Consider the following 20,338-nt stretch of genomic DNA (forward strand, 5'->3'; position numbering starts at 1 on the left):
TTATTATTCACAAAAAAATAATAATCTAGGCAATTTATAACGTAAAATAAAATGCCAAACAAATGTGACAAAAAAAAATATCATGGCAAGCATGTATTTAATAACCATAATCACATGCAAAAATATTTCAAAAAACATTTATGCCACAATAACATGCTGAATAAATAACTAAAATCAGCAAACTTACCAATAATAGGCTCTAGCCCAAATGGTTGAGCTTATAGTCTTCGTGTGTGAGATCTTGGGTTCAAAACACCACTCAAGCATTTTGTAAAAAAAAAAATTTATGCCACTGTTCTTGGACAGCCAAAGGGCCGAACCTTCTTGGGCGCCCAATTGCAAAGCAGGCCTGTGCCTGCTTTGGCTCACGGCCCAAATCTTCCGGTGGTTTTTTTTTTTTTTTAAATGAGCTAGCCTGCATTTTGTTTAAAAAAAACTAGTTGGGCTTTTCTTTTTCAACCGAAATAAAACAAATAGTTTTGCAGCCCACAGCCCATAAATAATTTAAACCAAAACTGTTTTCCTTTACTTAAAACAGATGGGTTTTGCTAAAACAAAAAAAAATATGGGCCGGACCCAGAACTTAAAAAAAATAGGCCCAACTCCCTTTAAATCCAGCCCAGACTTCATCACAAACATCACTGTTCATCTTCCTCCTTCAGCCGATGGTTACAGTGCATCCAAAAAAAAAAAAAAAAATTGGAACCGATGCCACATGGTGTAACCGCCTACTGCCGTTTCATGTTGGCACTAAAATACACGTTCGGCCACTGGTTCTCAACGGCCGTAGCACCGTGGGCTACGCTCCACACGTATGTTCGCAGCATGCAGCTCTGCGGGAGGCAGAGACTGTCGCACCATCCGTGCGCAGCTCTTCCCGTAGCAGAGCTTGCCGGACTCCTCTGCTCGCAGCACCACCATGGTGCGCGCTGCTCTGCACGCAGCAGAGGACTGTGCGACACGGACTGGTAAGCCATGGTGCAGCGCAGAGCATGGCGGGCTGCACCATGGCTGGTGCGCGCAACTGCATGGGCAGCGTAACACCCAGCTGGTGCGCCCCCACTGCAGTGCTCGATGCACTTCGTAGCCATGGCAGAGGCGCCCATCCACGACAGCACCACCCCCACCCTGCACTGTGTGCAACGCTGCACCACGGCAGCATTCCTGAGGCGCTGGACTGCCTCACTCCCCTTGTGCGTAGCTCTGAATGGAGTAGAGCTTGCCGCGCCCAAGTGGGCGGCTTTGTGCACAGCAGGGCCAGCCTTGTCACTACTTCACATTGCGGTGCAGCCGCTCTTGGTACGTAGTGCACCATCGTGCCACTTCGCTTGGTATGCAGCATCGGCACCTGGTGCCACAATACCTTGGGTGCACGTCGCTGCCCTCTGGTTCGAGCAGCACCGTGGCGCTCAGACACCTCAAGAGGTGCTCAATGTTTGCCTTGCGGATGCAACACAGAGGTGCACCCATCACCTGTGCGGCAGCACCCAAGCGATGCGCTCTGGTGTCTTTTGCGGCGCCCATGGCACCGGGGTGCACAATACCCTCCAGTGCAGGTTGTTGCCTCATATGGCCATAGCCGCAGCGATTCTTTGATTGCGTTAACAATGATCGGCATCCATTAAGGGGTGAACATAAACCGCCTCTCACGGTTATCGAGAGAAAATAAAAATTTTCGAGCAGAAAAAAAAATCAGTGAATGAAATCACAACATGCACATCAAACACAAATCGAGAACAACCAATTCATGCTCTGATACCAATGTTAGAAATACTAGATCAAAGTACACAGCGGAAGCGATATTACCTCATCGTAAATATCTAGGATCTAGTGCGGTTGTTCCATAGATTCTTCGTCATCATCGTTGTTCATTCACAATCTCCCATATTGATGATGGAGTGTGCTACATGGCAATACCAGAGCAACACCCACATATTCCACAGCTTAAATGCCGAAACTAGAGAGAATCATTTGAGAGAGAGATTTCATGTTTTTGATGCAAGTATACTCCAAAGGGGAGAGGGGCTATGTAAATAGCCCCTCTAAGTGTAACCCCCGGCTGGCCCTTAATGGCCAATTATTAAGTCTCATGAAGTGGTTTAAGAACCACTTCATAACCACCAAGAGAAGGTGAAGGGGTGCCCACTATGGGTGCCCCTTTCTTACACATATAATCAAATATATTTGATCCTTCTCGAGTTCCAAAACAAACTCAGAACTATGCTTAATCACTTTTAAATCGTCATGATGTGTTTACAAATTTTGTCACTACTACATTGTAGTGCCAAAGTTTGACTTCAGCAAACATAATTGAGGATGCATTGTCAAATAACCTTCTATTCGCCCTTATGTCACTCAAATTTAGTCTAATCGTTTTTCAACAATGCCTCTTTAGACCATATCAATTATAGTTATAAATAACATGTTGGAGTAGCAAACATTAGAACATCTATCTTGTGACAATCAAAGGCCAAGAATGACACTCAAAAGTAAGAACAAGACTCACATAGTGAAAAAACAGGGACCATTCACTCACTTTCATATATGGTCAAACAATCACATATACTAGTAGATTTCTCTTTCTTAAAAAGTGCATGTCCATATCAAATGCCATACATATATTAGTCTAGACTCATTCCGCGTCTAACTCGAGTCTCTTTATTTTCTCACTTCCAAAGCACCAAAGAAGGTCTTTCATCTGGTTAATTATAGGCTACATGGATTGTGGAGTGTCTATGAACAATCCTCTTAAATATAATAAATCTCATCTTAGCTTCCACCAAGGTGACTTATCTTTAATGTCATGCAATTTATCCATTTTTGGACAAGTATCAAGAAACACAATTCTCATATTTGAATCTTGCCTCTTTGTGGCGGCAAAGGTGATTACTCGTATGTGTGAGTTGATTTAAGCCTATTAACATATATTGTATATGTACAAGCCATGCCATATGTTAAGGAGAAATTGAGAAAATATCATATTGCATTAATATCTTAAATGAGATTTTATATTATTTTATCAACTGAAAAGAGTTATAGGCCAAAATAAATAAATAGCCTAACAAACTCAATGATAAAATAATTTCATAAATCGCATGTTATCAATAAAACAATTCACGTGAAGTTTTATCAAATAATTAATCTTACGAAATATAAGGAATACATAAATAAGAAAAAAAAGTAACACATGAGAATAAACAACCATGCCAAAAAATAATAATAATCGGTCTTTTCGGCATAATGAATAGAACCCACTTATCACCGAGGAAGGCAATAAGCCTAGTGGTGTGCCTACCTCATTCTTGCCTCTTGGTCTTGGGCTCAAAATCCATGGAAGGCACTTCTTTACAGTAAATAAAACGGTGTGGTTTTCTCCACGTCGGATGTCATCTGCGGACAGGCCGAGTCGTGCCTGGATTTAGACTTTTCCCTTCTTTTATCCATCTCCTTTTCAAAACAATTAAGCCTCACAAGTTGGGCTAGAAATGGGTCCAAGCCCAGACAATGGGTCTTGTGGGTTGGGCAACTAAAACAAGTCGAATATGAGTTAAAAGGACTTCTCATTTTGGGTCCAGATACTTTTATATAAATATATATATATATATATATATATATATATCAAAATGCTAAACTCACCAAAAAAAGTGTTCCGAAAGTATGTTTCGAAGTAATTTTTTTTACTTAATGATTAAAAAAATATTTTTTTAATGATATTGTGAATTTTTTATTTTTTATAAAGTTTAGGATGATTACAAAATACATGAAAATAAAGAATTAACTCATCTCAACTCATCTTATCTAATCATTACAACTTTCTCAAATTTCAAAACAAAATATAATAAATAATTTAACTTTTCAAATCTCAAAATAATAATAATATTAAAAAATAATATTCTAACAATATTTTATTCAATTTCTACTTTTATCTCAACTCAACTCAGTTCAACATCCAAATACAGTCGTACTATATATATATATATAGCTTTTGATAAATAGAGATTTTGAAATTGATTTAATTTCCTTGTTTAAATAACACAGGTCTATTGAAAACCGTGATAAGAGAAAAACTTATCATACTAATTTCTCTAATTCTGAAAAATTACGTGTTAAAAGAAAATTGAAAGAAAAAATGCATTCTCTTCAAAGGCATATACTGCTGCTTCCTCTTCTGCAACTATTAAATCTGATAAATACTCAAAGTCTAAAAAGAAGAATGTTCTTGGAGGACTTAATAAAAAGGATTTGATTTATTTGTTAAAGGAGTCCCTTAAAGATGATAATTCTGATGAGTTCAATAAAAAGTCGGAAGCATTTTCAGAAGCTTCAGTTGGGACCCATACAGCAATACATTTGGACAATATATATATATATATATATATATATATATATATATATATATATATATATACTAGTTGTGGAGTGACATGCAATGCACGTTTTCTTAGTGACTAATATCCACAAAATGTAAAAATAATATGATTTTTTAAACAAAATTAATTAGTCAATAATTTAATGCACAAGAGCAGAAAAAATAAATTTTAATAAGCATCACAATGATAACAAAACATTATAGTAATATGAGTAATATGAAAATTAAAAGATTTTGGATATTCTAGCAATAGTTTTCTTAGCTAAATATATAAATTGTAGAATTCAATCACATTACTCAATGACCCAGGAAACAGTGAAAAAATACAGTCTTTTATTTCTATATTGCTCTCATATTTTTTCATCATTAAAGTAAGTCTATTTTATTTTAGAAACTCCAAAAATATTATAATGGTAGTAAATGATTTTAGTTAGTTAAGAATATTATGAGATTTAAATTATATTAAAAACTCTAATTATTTATATGGTTTTACTCTCTTAAAAATATTTAACAAAATTCTATCATTTATTTAATAATGAAATATTAATATTTTATAAATTAAAGTTGAATTTATATTTTAATTATCTATTTTAAGTTAGTTTATTTTTAATGTTTTAACCTTCATTGTTGGATCAATTCTAGAGATTCAAGATGAATGTTTGAGATTTAAAACCTCAAACCCTAACTTTTTCCCTCATTTTTCCCTCTTCCCTCTCTCTCCTCCCTACCTCCAGCCGCACGCCCCTCTCTCTCTCGATCTCTCTTCTCCTCGGCTCCTCCCAACACCACCAGCCGCCTTTACCGTGTCACCACCAAGCCCAATCACCGGCAACCTTCCCTACTCCGATCTCGTCCCCAGACCTCCCCCCCCCCCCCCCCCCCCCCCCCTCCAACAGGCCGAAGCTTGTAGCCCTCTCTCTTCCTCTACACGCATGGGTTTCTTCCCGTAGCGTCGTCGTTAGCCACCTCTACGGCACCGCACCACCACTAGCAGCCCTATCCTTCGCTAATGACCCCTCCACTTCCTCATTTCCTCCAGCCGATGACCCCTGATTTGTGTGGAAACTTGTGTGGTGATTTTACTATGATTTTATGGTGATTTTGCTATGAGGATGTAGAGAGGGACACGGATGCAGAGAGGGACGTAATAAGAAGAAGAGAAATGTAAAATAAGTTTACTGTTTATTATTGTTCATCCGTTTATAGCCGCTTTTAAGTATAAGATATATATATATATATATATATATATACTAGCAGTGGCTAAACGTTGCCACATCTGCTTAATTGAAGAAAAAAATAAAGTGACTTCAAATATTAAAATAGTTTGATGCATAAGAGTGAAATTACTATTTATTCATGTTCATCATTTATTATGGAATTTAAATTATATTAAAAATTCAAATTAATTAGATAGTCTTATTCTCTTAAAAATGTTCAGTAAAACTTCATTATTTATTTAATGATAAAAAATTAGTATTCTATAAATTAAAGTTGATTTTAAGTATATGATATAATATTTATATTTTAATTATCTATTTTATGTTAGTTTAAATCAATATTTAAACTTCTACCGTTAGATTAAATCTGAAGATTCAAGATGAAGGGTTGAGATTTAAAACTCCAAACCCAACCTTTTTCTCCACTTTTCCTTTCTCCCTCTCTCTCATTCCCCATGCACGTCTTCCCTCTCTCTCACCCGATCTCCTCCCTCAAGCAGCCCAAAGCCGCCGTGCGCCACCCTGCGGCGTAATGGACCATCTCACCAGCTTCCTCTCACGCAGGCGAGCAAACCCCACCGTCGAAGCCCCTTGGCAGGTCGTCCCTCAGCCACACGAGCAACCCAAAATGGGTCTCAACGCACAGGTTCTCCACCCTTGCGCCACTGCAGCTCAGCCCCAGCTCCACCAAACACCACCACTGAGTTCCCCTCACGCTGTGGAGCACTTCTATAGAACCCACTACCTGTAGCTCCTCTCTAGACCCACGCATGCAACCCCTCTATACGCACGGTTTTCTCTCCGTAATGCCACCGTTAGGCACCCCTACGGCACCGCACCACCACTAGCAGTCTCGTCCTTCGCCAACGACCCCTCTACTTCCTCCTTTCCTCCAACCAACGACTCTTGATTTGTGATTTGTGTAGTAATTTTATGATTTGTGTAGTGATTTTGTGATTTTATAGTATTTTGCTGTGATTTTGTTATGAGGATGTAGAGAGGGATATAAGGGGAAGAAGAAAAGCGTAAAATAAATATACTATTTATATTGTTCATTATTGTTCATGTTTATAGCGGTTTTTAAGTATAAGATATATATATATAGAGAGATAGATAGATATGAGTCGGTATATTTTATTAAAACCGACTGATGACCTGTTTTGAACAGATCCATCCCAAGGGGGCATCTTTCTCGGTTTGGTTACTGTTCATATAGATAACAACGCCAGGAGATGCCGTCACAGACATGAGTTGCCCCATATTGGTGCTGCATCGGGTTGAAGGAGCACTTATTGGTGTGGGCTGCACCATGTGCGTGCAGCACCCATTCAATGGTGCCAGACTCGGCCACGTTGAACCTTTGCATCTTCCTCATTTTTTATTAACAAAACAAACAGAGGCTCATATGAACAGATAAATTTCATACAGATGCTCCAAAAAAAACATTCAACCATGATCAGAAACTTCAAACGCAAAAATAAACATGGTAATACACCATACAACTAAACAAATTGAGAATGTAAATATAAGCAAAAAAAAAAAAAAAAAAAAAAAAAAAGGAACGCTTATATCACTGGGAACAACAGATATTGCGCTTTGATGCCAATGTTAGATCTCATAAAAATATTCGCAACAAATAATGTTATTTTTATAAGATATTTTATAAAAATATTCTTTATTTAAAATATAATTATGTAAAGTATTGTAAAAAATATTATATGTAAATCATATTCTTAAATTTAAGAATATGAGCGCATGCCAAATATTATTTGGCCAGCAAACTTCTCAAATCTCAAGTGGATCAGCCATGGTTTAAATTAAGGCCGGCATATTTTGGAGCTAAAAAATAAGTTCGAAAGCAATCTAGACATTTGAAGAAATCCTGTGAAGTACCGTTTAGATTGTGAGTTGATTTCAACTTATCTCATCTTATTTAATTATTATAATATTTTTAAATTTTTACATAAAATATAATAAACAATTCAATTTTTTTAAATTTAAAAATAATAAAAATATTAAAAAATAATATTTAATAATTTTTATTTAATTTTTATTTTAATTTATTTCATTTCAACTTACTATTCAAATCATTTTTTAATTCATAGACAATTGAGTAACTCAAAAGTCAAAAGCATGGATTTACGTATTTACATGCTCCAATGGAAATAATATAGATTATAACATAAATTCTAAAATACGTGTGTGGTGGTCATTTTGGATCCCATGGTGTCAGAGAAATTGGGATTTTGATTTTGAGGAGTTTTTATGGAAAAGTCAATTTTCAATCTTATACTTGCATTTTTCTTATTAGTACTATTTGTTGCTTAATTAGTATTTTTATTGCACAAATATTCTCGCAAAAGTCCATTTCGGATAGAATAATGCTACAACTTCAAAGAAATTTTATAAAATAAATTTATAAATTGATGAGGCTTCATATAATATATTAAATTTATATTATAATAAAAATAATTTTATAATATAAATTATTACATCGAGCTATATGAATTTATTTTTATGAAATTTTTTTGTACATAAACAATTTCTCTTTTGAATATTTTGAGTGTAAGTACCATTTTTTATATTGCAGAACCTCGTGCAACTAAGAAAACGAAAACCCTGCCTTTTTTATATTACCAATACTTGCACAGTTGCGTGATAATTTTTTGTTTTAAATGAAAGATTAAAATATTATTTTTTAATATTAATATTGTTTTAGGATTTAAAAAAATTAAATTAAAATTTGAAACAATTGAATTGTTTATTATATTTTATATGAAAATTTAAAAAAATTGTAATGATAAGATAAGATTTAAATTTTATATCTCATCTCACTTGCCAAACATAGCCCTTTGGATCTTAAAAATTTAAATAAATTCTAAAAGAAGTCCCACGAGGACAAAAGAGAAAAAAGACTATATTTCTTAATGCTTTCACCCTGTAGCAAAGAATTGTTATAGACACAAACGAATTATATAAAAGTAAATTTATAAAATGACATGATTTCATGATATCCATTAGATCTATTTCATGAAAAAAATTACTTTACAATCTAATATATCATATCATGACATATCACTTTATGGGTTTATTTTTATATAGTCTACTAAAGTATTTCTCTTGCATTGAAGCATGTGCTTAGCAATATATTTGGCACTTGGCGCAAAGCATCCAAAGGAATGATCTTGATGTCTTTGTTTATTGCTAGAACATAATACTTAAGGTTGCGTTTGGTTCCTTGACTGAACTCAGCCGGTTTAGATTTAGACATCTTTTAACATCTAAACATTCAACTCTTAAATCACTAAATCCATTTCAACTCAAAACCTCTTTACACGTGAAATCTACAATCTTTTTCAATTCAATACCTCTTTACATGCAGGACCTATAACCTTTTTCAACTTTTCATAAATACATCTTAACATCCAAACACATCTAACTCATTTTGGGTAAGCTCTACAAAACTCACTTTACCATTTCAACTCACTACTATTTATAAAGAACTCAATTCAACTTAATTCAGCTCAATATCTAAAGACAACCTAATGTCTTTGTCAAAATTGTCAATTCTCAAATATTCTAGATTGATTTGGTTAAGTGCATACCACGGTCAGACAATTTTTTATTTTTTATTTTAATTCTCAAATAAGAAAAACTATCTTAAAGAAAGTTGTGTAATCTTGTGACTTGAAACATGATCTCTCTCAACCTCGTTGCCTATATTTCTAGCAATTGGCAGATCCAAATCACAGAAATATAATTCTCCTTCGTTATTTTTGTCGATGGAAAAACAACTGCATTTCAAAATCGAAGCATTAAAACAGAGAATCAATAAAAAAAATTTAAGAGATTAAATCAAGAACAGATACCCACCAAATTAACATATCATCCACATTCCATGCAAGCTTGTGCGCTTCCTTTTTGTTTTTTCCCTTTTTTCTCTTTTTTTAAAAGAAAAAAGAGTTTAGTGAGAATTTTCATCAACATTCATTGTATACTTTGTTGTTGATGCCATGTGTTTAGTTTATACAGATCCGATGTTATTTTGTTCTACCGCAGCAACCAATGATTTCACGAAGAAACCCACTATAAAGAAAATAGGAAATTAAAGGGAAAAGACAAAATAAAATAAAATAAAAAATAGAAACACAGAGCCTTTATGAGAAGGTATCTTTCACCATTACAGATTGAGATATCCTAAGAAAAGCAATAAAAGGCACTTTGATGCATTATTTAGCTAGATAATTATTTGGCTAACAAATTGCACTTAAATCACCCATGGATTGGCCTGTATCTCTATATATAATAGCCATGAAGGGACATGCTATATATATCCCTACTTATATGGTCGGGGTCGGCCATCCGTCCTAGACATCATCTTGCTCAGCCCAAACAGCCTATGCTCAGCTCTGATAAATTCTTCTGCTTCTTTGTCGACATTTTCGGAATCATCATGACGATAATGATGATGACGACGACTAGGTTTGAGAGGCTGCTGGGGAGCAAACTCATACTCAGTGACTTGCACCCTCTCTGTGGCCTGATCAACAACAACACGCTCTTCATATCCATTAATGTTGTAGTTCTGATCATAAACTCCAGGATACAGATCAGTGACAGTAATGCGCCTTTCAGGCATAACCTCAGTGGATTCAGAAACTTGGTACTGTTGGTAGCTGTCTGAGGTATCCCAGTGACGATATTGCTTGCCATGATGATCATGATGATGCGCGGTGTTTCCAAATGACATATTTTCGTTTGTTTTGTCAATATTCAACTACGTACCTTGGTATGCGTGTGCAGAGGATATTGGATGATTTGAGGATTATATTGTAATGGTTTTGATGTGGTATTTGTGTTATGTGAGAGAGACATCATTTTATAGACTTGTCTATTTTTATTCCCAAATGATAAGATCGAATCTAATGCCTTATTTTAGCCCAATTTTGTGGACTAAGTGGCCAGGGGAACCTGGAAAGAAAAGAGGAACAGCACTACGTTATCTTCGCCGTCCAATTTGGGATATCATTTGGGCAATAGGTACCTATGAAGCAAGCCTAGCACTTGTACTCTCTTCTCTCTCAACTGGAATATTTGAACGTTATCTAGGAAAAATCTCTTTGCATGGTCCAGTTAATCAAAATGGAAGATATTTCCTATTGAAGTTTGATTTGTAGTACCCCCGGCTTGGTTCGAAGTTTGACCCACTTTGGAAATATCTAAGTTGATTCTTTGGATCGTTTCAAAGGATTTGGTTTCCTATACGAGCTTTGCTATTTATAAGTTCCGTACACCATAATTTTTTTTTATTTTTTATTTTTTACTTTTATTCTTCTTAAAACAATTTTATTTTTCTACTCATCATTCACATACCACACATTTAGTAAAATAAAAAAAATAAAAAAATATGATGTATGATATGTGAGACTTATGAATAGAATTTATCTTCCTATATATTTATGACAAGTAGCTTCTACGAAAACTAATTTTAAGAGAGTTTTTTCTATTTCCAATCGTTAGATATTTATTTTGAAGAGAAACACTAAAGAAATCATCGGTCATACATATTTATTTAACATGTGATTTATTATATTTGTCTTTCTATTTAAACATACACATATTTAAATATAAGAAATATTTTAGTTACAGAGAATTCTATAAAAGTAAACTTATAAATTGACTAAGCTTGATATGGTATGATAGATTAGAAAATTACTTTTATTATAAAGTAAATATAACTTATTATATGAAATCACGTATTTGTAGCATTTCACATATTGATTAGATAAAAATGTATAGCGAAAGGCTTCCCTATAAAAATTCTCTATTTCGAATTAACAAAATTCTGGTGCACTTAATGCGAGTAGGATTTTAGGGGAATCACAACAGGTTTCTAGAAGGCTTTAAATTTATATCCGTGCACGATCCATCAAATTTAAATCAACTTCATTGTTATTTTGCTCATGTGTTCTTTCTTCTGCACGTCTACGCATTGATGCGTTCGATAGAATCAAATAAATTTTCCTACAATTTGTATACTGGATAATTTTTTTGATCAACCTTGCATGTCATTAATAGAAAGTAAAAGATGTAAACAGATGGATAAGGAGTCCCAAAAAGAACTTGTTACTTCAAAATTGTGAAATTATCACTTGTCCTAAAAATTTAAACAACTCACTAATAAATAAGTCTAACATGTAAAATATTTAATTAAATAAATTAAGTGTAAAATCAAGAAACTCAGAACTTTTGGTCTAATATTATATGAAATCACATTTTATTCTAAAAGTTTAAGCCTCGTTTGGATAGTCAAAAGATATGAGATGGGATATGAAATTGTAAATAGTAGTAAGATTGTTTAGGCCCAATTTGGATAAAGAAATAGTCTCATCTCATCTCATCTCATTATTATAATTTTTCTAAATATTCATAAAATATAATAAACAATTCAACTTTTCAAATTCCAAAATAATAATAGTATTAAAAAATAGAGAAATTTTATTTGCAATCCTAAGTAAGGAACTGCATGTGCAATCCCATTAATGAATGGAGGTAAAAGGGAAAGAACTTCATTTTAAAAAAGGTATCATTGTAATTTTAAAACTTTTTTAAACATAATTGTATGAATTTGTATGAACAATCCCCATATGAAGAGTGTATGTAGACTAACTCTAAAAAAATTATATTTTAATAATATTTTATTCAATTTTTAATTATCATCTAAAACTATTTTATCTCATCTTACCGTCCAAACGGCCTTTATTTCTGGCTATATATTCACCAATGATTTCAAATTATTGCAACCACTGATATAGTCCTGACTCCTATTTCAATTTTACACATTTCTTGGCCACCACTTCTTTTATTCTCTCCCCATGATGAGACAGACTTTAGAAGTTACATCTCTTTTAACTCATCCGTAAAAGAAGAACTTCTTGCCAGATTTGCATAAGGCATCAATTCCCACCAGGAAACTTCTTACAACCGTATAAAAATGCCATACTACAAGAGTATTTCTTTGCCACGCAAGTCCAGCTCATTGAATAACAAATACAGTGCAAGAAATAGATGTGAAGATCTCTCTCTCTCTCTCTCTCTCTCTCTCTCTCTCTACTTTGATCCACAAATAATAGAGGCCACTGTTCATGGATGGACGGTGGGGCCAATATACACCTCCACCAGTAGAAACAGATATTATCAAGCAGATCAAGCAGAGATGTCTTAGCTCATGTAACTGCTTATCTACTGAGAAGGTCCTCCTCCTCGTTAGACCATTGAGCATTTATATGCTGTTTCAAACTTTCAGAACAGAGAATAAAGCTTCTTGTAGAAGTCAGTTCCGATGCCAATTATGCTAGAGAACAATTTCTAGACTCCAAAATACCCCATGGCATCAAGTGCACAGATTACAGAATCCCAATGCTTGGATATAGGAGATGTGTTATCAAGGCGCCAAAGGTGCTTTCTTTTTATGTTTAAAGCATAGGATTGGCTCAAACTTGACTGGAACCATCTGAATCCTGACGAACAATCGATAGCTTGCAAAGCATACCCCCGCCAGAATAAGACTTCGCACCATCAAAAGCTATTTCAAGCTGCGGTCAGAGCCATTGTGTAAGACACAGATACACTCTTGCAGAAAAACTCTATCCCTCCGGAACGCTAGTGCTCATATCCAAGCTACGTGCAAATCCCAGGCACAGGCCATAAGAAACCTCAAAAGAAAGCAGCTCAACATGGAAATAGAAATACTGCAACATCGACTCTTGAACCAACGTTGGATCAAGAAAACATATTTCCCCCAATGCAAAACTGAATAAAACTACCTTGATCTACTGGACTGGGAGAATATTAATGCCAAACCATAGCTAATTAACAAATTTCAAATTTGCCTAAGATTTCTTCAATTATGGTCCAAGAATCACAAATCAAGGATAGCTTAAAGATTAGATTTTAACCAAAAGAAACATTAAGTTTCTCGGGGCATTTGAAATAGGATGATAGTATACTTTTCTTAAGCATAACATGGCGAACAATTGGCCAGCTAATAATTTGTACGATGATGTAGAAAAACAACAGTTGAAAGCAGCAGGCAGAATTTGCAGCACTACCAAAGCAGCATTAGTTCACTAATAATTTCTTCAACTAATAGGAAAAGAATTCAGCAAAATACAGCCGTAGTGAACAGACCCTATGAACAAAAAAGTGGACCAAATTCATCAAAATCCTTGCTCTCTCAAATGACATGACAAAAAATAACGTAAGGATTATGATCAATAAAAGATTCAAAAAGAAGATAAGACAAATCAAAGATTAAAAGAACACATGAATAAGTTTGGGTCATAAACAAAACTCCCAAAAGGGGGGAACATAGCAGGCCCTCAAAATGTTTCTGTGTAAGTGGGAAACCATGACATATCAATACCAAATAAACACAAGCATCCTGTGATCCCATCCCAGCAAACTCGGCGAGTGAATGGTTATGCTCTATCAGAAATGAAACCCAACTAAAAAAAAAAAAAGTTATGTACAAAATATTGCCCCAAGAATCCAGGAATTTGTGCAATCTCCCAAACATTTCCCAAAGAATGATATAATTTAGCCAGAGAAATGGCAAGGCTGTATCAGTAATGCATCAGTTAATTTTTTCGATTAGAATCACCATGAGAAGTCATGCAAACTGCAAGCCCAACTAACCTTTACAAGAACAGGCATCTTAAAATGTTGACAATATTCAGCCACTTTCTCTTATGCAATTCCCAGGCAACAGAAATTTATACTTTTCTGCATTGTCGAAAAGATATGATGGAAGATGAACAGCTGAGAAGGAATGAGGAACAGGCCCCATTTTCCCTATGATATCTTTGAAGGTGTACTCCTCCGGAAGCATATCAAATAAATCAGCCCCCTTGCAGATTACTCTCTGGACTCTTTGAGGGTTCAAATAACGAGAGAACCTAACTCTATCATAATGGCTGTATGCTTTCATCTTAAATGTAAACTCACTGATCTGGCGGAAGCAAAAGCTACAATGCCAACCTGCATCAGCCAACATGTCATCCGTCTGGCGATAATGCGCATACCTTGTCTTACCCTTTTGATACCTGTGGACTGAAGCTCTCCAACTGTTATCATCCACATGGAACTCGAAAGAATAAAGATAGTTCTTTAGCTGAAGATGAAGGATAGGAGGTATATAGTCACACCACCTCAAGAGATTGATTGTGTGCCTGCTTGGGATCTCATCAACATCAGACATTATCAACAAGTCATCATCATCAATACCCGCATTTTGGAGGAGCAGGTCCAATGCTACTCGCTGATATGCCTCCTCAACAAATGGGTTTTCTCCTTTCCTAAATCTCCCCCGAATTGTCCCATAAGTTAATCGGGATTCAGCAAATTTGAACTCATTTCGATGCCTGGCAAAAATCAAAGGCTTTCGCAATCCTGTGAATGTTGAATCTGACTCAAGGAGTACAAATTGTGTCACGTAGGGATACAATTCTTTCCATCGTAGTTCAAGGATTTCCTTCTCATTGCTGTACAACACTGCATCAAAAACACGCCTTGGGAACTCACGGATTCCCCAACCATGAAGTTTGCACTGGTTCTCCATTGACACATTCTCATGATAATAATGTGGAAGTACATGAAAAGGTTTGGGCGGGGATTCCCATAGCGGCCGCAGGAAGTATGAGATCTTCTGCCCATGCAAAAAGATGAAAAATATGCATGTGGGAACGAATGCAAAAAGAAAGAGCAAGGTTTTCACGTCCCAACCACGATGCAGAAGACAGCGAAGTCTTGACATGCTCAGCAGTCGGTTTGATTCCTGCAATATTACATAAGAGCATATTTCAAAAACTTAAAATGAGAAAGAACAAACAATTAAGCACATAGATATACCAAAAAGAAGCATCTAATCTCCAAGTTAAGCGACAACCAATTCCATAGGCTTAAAAATATTAAAGAGAACAAAAAAATGCTACTTATTTGTTCATCACTTTACTCACTATAGATAAATTCATTCAAGTTCTAGTAAATTGTTGGGTCTAAAATTTAAAATCTCCAAACCCTTTCCATCAAATCTACGTTGTCAAGATAACACGTGCAGAGAAAAGAAAATAGTAATCACCAACCCTACCGCTAAAATGTCCACAAGCATGGCAGAGAAGTACATCTAACCAGCAGAACCGAGAAATTCATGTTAAAACTGCGCTTGCCTTCTGAAAAACTGAGGGAAATAAAATACAACGTATTGAACTTGAAGAATGAGTCGATAAACCAATTTCCCGGACTCTAATTAAACGAAAGGGCTAACAAATACTATATAAACTTTTAAGATCCATTTTTTAAATTTTCCTCAGCAGCCAAACATAGCCAGAAAACAAACAAAACCCGATCACGCAATTTCAAGAGAAAAAAGGAAAAAAAAAAACATAAAAAACCTTAGCGGAACAAACAGATCAACGGTCTATGGTAAACGCAGTGGCATAATTAGGGAAAAAAAAAAAGATATAGAAAGAGAAATAAACCTGGCCACAAACATCGCCGCAAATATCGTCGGTTTTCTTGTTACAGTAGTGACCTCCAGTCTCACCCATCATCCACCACATTTTTCTTTTTTCTTCGTCTCTCCCTCTCTATGTCACAAACCCTGACCTTTCAGATCCCTACGCAACTAATAAAGCGGATCGAACTTAACTTTCCAAAATTGGACCAAAAATGCCCGTCCCACACAGCCCCACTATGCCCACAAAGCCGCCCCGATTCAGCTTAGTTCTTCGATCTTGCCTTTAGTACAGACAAAATTAAACTCTCCGCCTCTCTCTTTCCAGTTTTCACAGATCACCAAGATATTTCCGAGAAAACAGAAAGATTAACACCCAAATACCGATTATTCGAACACAAAATAATGCAGTTTTAAAAGGAATAACAACGAATAAGCAGCGCTTCTGAGACTATAGATAAAAACAAAGCAAAATCGAGAGAAAAGCTTTATCTGTGCGTCGCTCTGGAGAGGCAAAGTTGTGTCAAATACAAAGCAACACAACCGTTTGATTTGCCTTAACTTCTTTCGTAATTTTTGTCCTTTTATTTTTTATTTATAAAAGGAAATAAATTGGGTATTTTTTTCTCTTCCAAGTAAACCTAAACATATATTTTTATGAAAAAGAAAAATTTAATTGTAAATGATTTTACATATTAATATGTATATTTATTTAATATAATTAATTAAAAAATAAATTTTATTAAAAATAGTGTTAATTTAAATTTAAAATATAAAGATAATAATATTAATATATAAATTAATAAATAAATTTATTCATACATAATAAAACTCTTGTGAAAAAGACCGTGCGCTGCGTATATTTGTTAGCGTCGGAATAAGGGTGTTAACGTTATGAAAAAATTAACAGCGCCCCACGCGTTGATTGACCGACCGGCTCAACTCAACACAACAGGATGCTGTCCTTTTCCTGTTGCTGTGTCGTGTCTTTGTGTGTACACGCGGCATTCCCCAGTGCTCTTCCTCGACGAATAATCTTAGCTCTTAAGTTCCAGCTCAAAAGTTTTTATGTAACGTCGGCGTTGATCTTTTGCTCGTTTTTTTTTTTTTTTTTATTTGCTCGTATTAAATAATAGATAAAATTTATAAAATCTAAATAAATAGAGATACATTTCGCAATAAAAAGTTAGAACTTACGTATATAAATTACCTAACTCTAAAAGCAAAAACAAAAAATTAAAGAGAGATTAATTCAAATTTCGTATCGGTAGAAATTTGGATAGAGTCCCAAGTGTAGATTCCATTTCTTAGAGAGTTAAAATTAAAAATGATCTGCTTTTTTTAATAAAGGTGTTCTTTCTATACTTAAAAAAAAAAAAAAAAAAAAAAAAAAAAGGTGTTCTTTCTATACTGAAATAACTCAAATAAGTAAAGAATAAAGATCCTCTTCCAATAAATTAGACCCTAATTCATTTTATATCCAAATTAAAATTATGCAGTTAAGAATACATTAAGGTCTTGTTTAGATACAGAAACACTCTCAACTCATCTCATTTTATCTTATCTCATCATTATAACTTTTTCAAATTTACATATAAAATATTTTAATAATATTTTATTCAATTGATCTAAAACTATCTTATTTTATCTCACTATCCCAACGAGTCTTAAAATGACATCAACAGTAATAAACAGTTTAATTTGTTGAGATTGGATGCTAACATAAATATTTTATTATTGTGTCTAATATTTATCATTAAATTTGAATAAAGAATATAATTAAAGAAAAATATTTAGTCAGTAAAGTGAGGTAGGGGTGAGCAGCGGGGGCCCGCCCCCTCTACCCCGCCCCGAGCCCCGCCCCACTTATATATTTAATATTTATATATATAAATATATATTTATATTTTATAAATTGTATATATAAATATATATTACAATTTGTTAAATATTCAGAAGAGTATAAAACTTGTTACAAGATGTACATGTATTGCATTAGCCACCTAGGCCAACCATTAGATAGGAGGCCAAGGCAATACAAGAGTCTTACTTGAGCAATGTGAGACTCACTTACAAGTAAGACTCTTGTATTGCCTTGATGTTCTATATAAAGGTTGGTCTAGGAGGTCAATCCAATGCAATATTATAAAAAAGTCTAACACACTTGTGAATAAGTCTAACAAATTTAAAAATTGATAACTAAGTTTTTATGTTATCAATTTTTAAATTGTTGTTATACATTTTAATTTTAATTTAATATTTAAATTATATAATAATTTAAGTTTGGGTCGGACCCTAAAATAATTTTTAAATCGAATGGGATTGAAGTGGGGGAGGCGGCGAATGGGATGTCTGCCTGCACCCATCCGATAGCGAGGCAGGACCCCTCGTCCCCCCTCCCAAGGGTGGGGGTAAAAACATCACCCCGCATATATGGGACGGGGTGTAGGGAAGGAGTGACTCCGCCTCCGCATATGCGGGTATCACCCCTAAAGTGATGGGATTTTGTAAGATATATTTTGACAAGTGGCAGGAATACGTGGAGTGTGCAATGTTTTTAGGCCGTATACAACACTTCAAGGCGGAACGGGTGGCCCTAGGTGGACTTCATTATAATCTAATATTATAGTATTATATGTTTCAGAAATAAGCATTAAGACCCAATAAAATTAGGAATTAGAAAAATGTTAAATGATTTAATATTATAATGGGATTGTCTTCAGAAAAATCAACTTGAAAAAAAAAAAAAAAAAGTGATATATTATATGGAAGTTAATTATTAGGAAAAGGATATGGCAATACTTTTATGTGGTTAGGTGGAAATAGATATTTATTAAGGACGGAGTTGTAAACAGCATGTGGGTCCTACCACGAGATATGTTGGGGTGACTTGGGCGACTGTTGATTGATTAATAAAGTAATAAAGGGCGGTTGAGAAGCCCAGCTAGGGTAGGATTACCCAATCATAGCACATTGGACTAATCATTTTAATTTGTATACTTATTATTTATTAATATTTCCATTCTCCAATCAAATCAATTGGGATTTTTTTTTATTTTATTTTATAAAAGCTTAATATACTCGGAGTTCAGAAATAATAAGCTTACAGCCGGTTGATAACTTTTTTTACAATTTATTAATAAGATATCAATTTCTTTTTAGTTTTTTTTTTACTTTTTATCTTATTTTAATAGGTTTAAATTTTATAAAATATATTTTTATTATATAAGAGTAAGATAATTGTAATATAGTTGTAATTGTATTAGTGCTCGACAGTCATGTAAGACGCATAGGGAGAGACACATATATTCTAGAAAAATTTTATTTGTAATCTTCACTTGAGGATTATATGTATAGACTCATTAATATATTTCTTCAAATGAAAATTATTGTAATTTTAAAGGGATATTATTGTAATTTTAAAAAATTTTTAAAGATAAAATTATCCAGACTTACATATACAATTTTCAAATGGAAACTGTACGTAACATTACTCTATATTCAAACCACTTTTATTACTTAAATATAAAATATATATATATATATATATATATACGCATACAATTTTTTATTTAAAATTAAATATTTCAGAATTCATAAACCAATTAGCAATGTTCCATTTCAAGAGTTCTTGAAAGAAAATTTGTGAGAATTACCACACAAACAAAAGATATAATAAAGCAAGCCGGAGGTATACGTTGTTTCGTTTCTAGAAAGATAAACTACATATTCTCCCATCCTCCTTTCTGTTTATTTTCCAGTACCGATTTATGTATATATTTTTATATTAGTGTTTTTTTATCTCATATTTCCACCGATTCGGTTTTAATTAGATCTATTACACTCCGACAACCAACTATTGACACGCACCCCACCACGCAACTTTTCAGCCGTCAATCTACCGAGACAAAGCAGAATCTCGACGAAAATCTCGGCGCATGACACTCATGTGTAGCTTGTTTTGCGTGTGGCTGTCACGCCGCGCCATAATGCATCCATTAGCTACATACGTCGCACTAGTAGATTTTCTATCTTGAGATATTTCAGATCTGTCCCACCCCATTTTACAATCACCGACACGTGGTCTCCACGCTCCACCACATGTGCGCGTGAGGAAACTTGGCCTGCCACAGTCCCACCTATCCGATGCTAGTCTTCCAACTATGTTTCTGCTTTCTCTAACCGATAATTTTGAGAAATGGAATACAAGTTTCTTAAGAAAACATCTCAAAACAACAA

At 34.3% G+C, this 20,338-nt stretch overlaps 1 protein-coding gene and 1 long non-coding RNA gene across 4 annotated transcripts; both read right to left on the reverse strand.

Moving 5' to 3' along the window:
* Positions 1–5,880: 5,880 nt before the first annotated feature.
* Positions 5,881–20,116, reverse strand: LOC121254860. The gene is made up of 3 exons (XR_005938730.1): positions 20,106–20,116; positions 11,834–11,840; positions 5,881–6,049 (listed from the first exon to the last, which is right to left on the reverse strand). It is a non-coding gene; the product is annotated as an uncharacterized LOC121254860 (long non-coding RNA).
* LOC121254859 lies at positions 12,547–16,675 on the reverse strand. 3 transcript variants are annotated; one of them, XM_041155043.1, is made up of 3 exons: positions 16,125–16,674; positions 14,284–15,421; positions 12,547–13,181 (listed from the first exon to the last, which is right to left on the reverse strand). In XM_041155043.1, exons 1-2 carry the CDS (start codon positions 16,203–16,205, stop codon positions 14,321–14,323), a joined length of 1,182 nt encoding a protein of 393 aa, XP_041010977.1. In that variant the 5' UTR covers positions 16,206–16,674; the 3' UTR covers positions 12,547–13,181; positions 14,284–14,320. The 3 variants fall into 3 exon arrangements, with proteins under 3 accessions (XP_041010977.1, XP_041010976.1, XP_041010979.1); XM_041155042.1 differs by having other exon boundaries at positions 12,547–13,266; XM_041155045.1 differs by having other exon boundaries at positions 12,847–15,421; positions 16,125–16,675.
* Positions 20,117–20,338: the final 222 nt, after the last annotated feature.

This window comes from Juglans microcarpa x Juglans regia, chromosome 3D (genome assembly GCF_004785595.1).
Source record: "Juglans microcarpa x Juglans regia isolate MS1-56 chromosome 3D, Jm3101_v1.0, whole genome shotgun sequence".
NCBI classification, from domain to species: Eukaryota; Viridiplantae; Streptophyta; class Magnoliopsida; order Fagales; family Juglandaceae; genus Juglans; species Juglans microcarpa x Juglans regia.

Coding starts and splice junctions, on each gene's coding strand:
- LOC121254859 (XM_041155043.1), bottom strand. CDS start 16,205: ATGTGGTGGATGATGGGTGAGACTGGAGGTCACTACTGTAACAAGAAA. Junction 15,422..16,124: donor GCGGCGATGTTTGTGGCCAG/GTTTATTTCTCT, acceptor GTAATATTGCAG/GAATCAAACCGACTGCTGAG.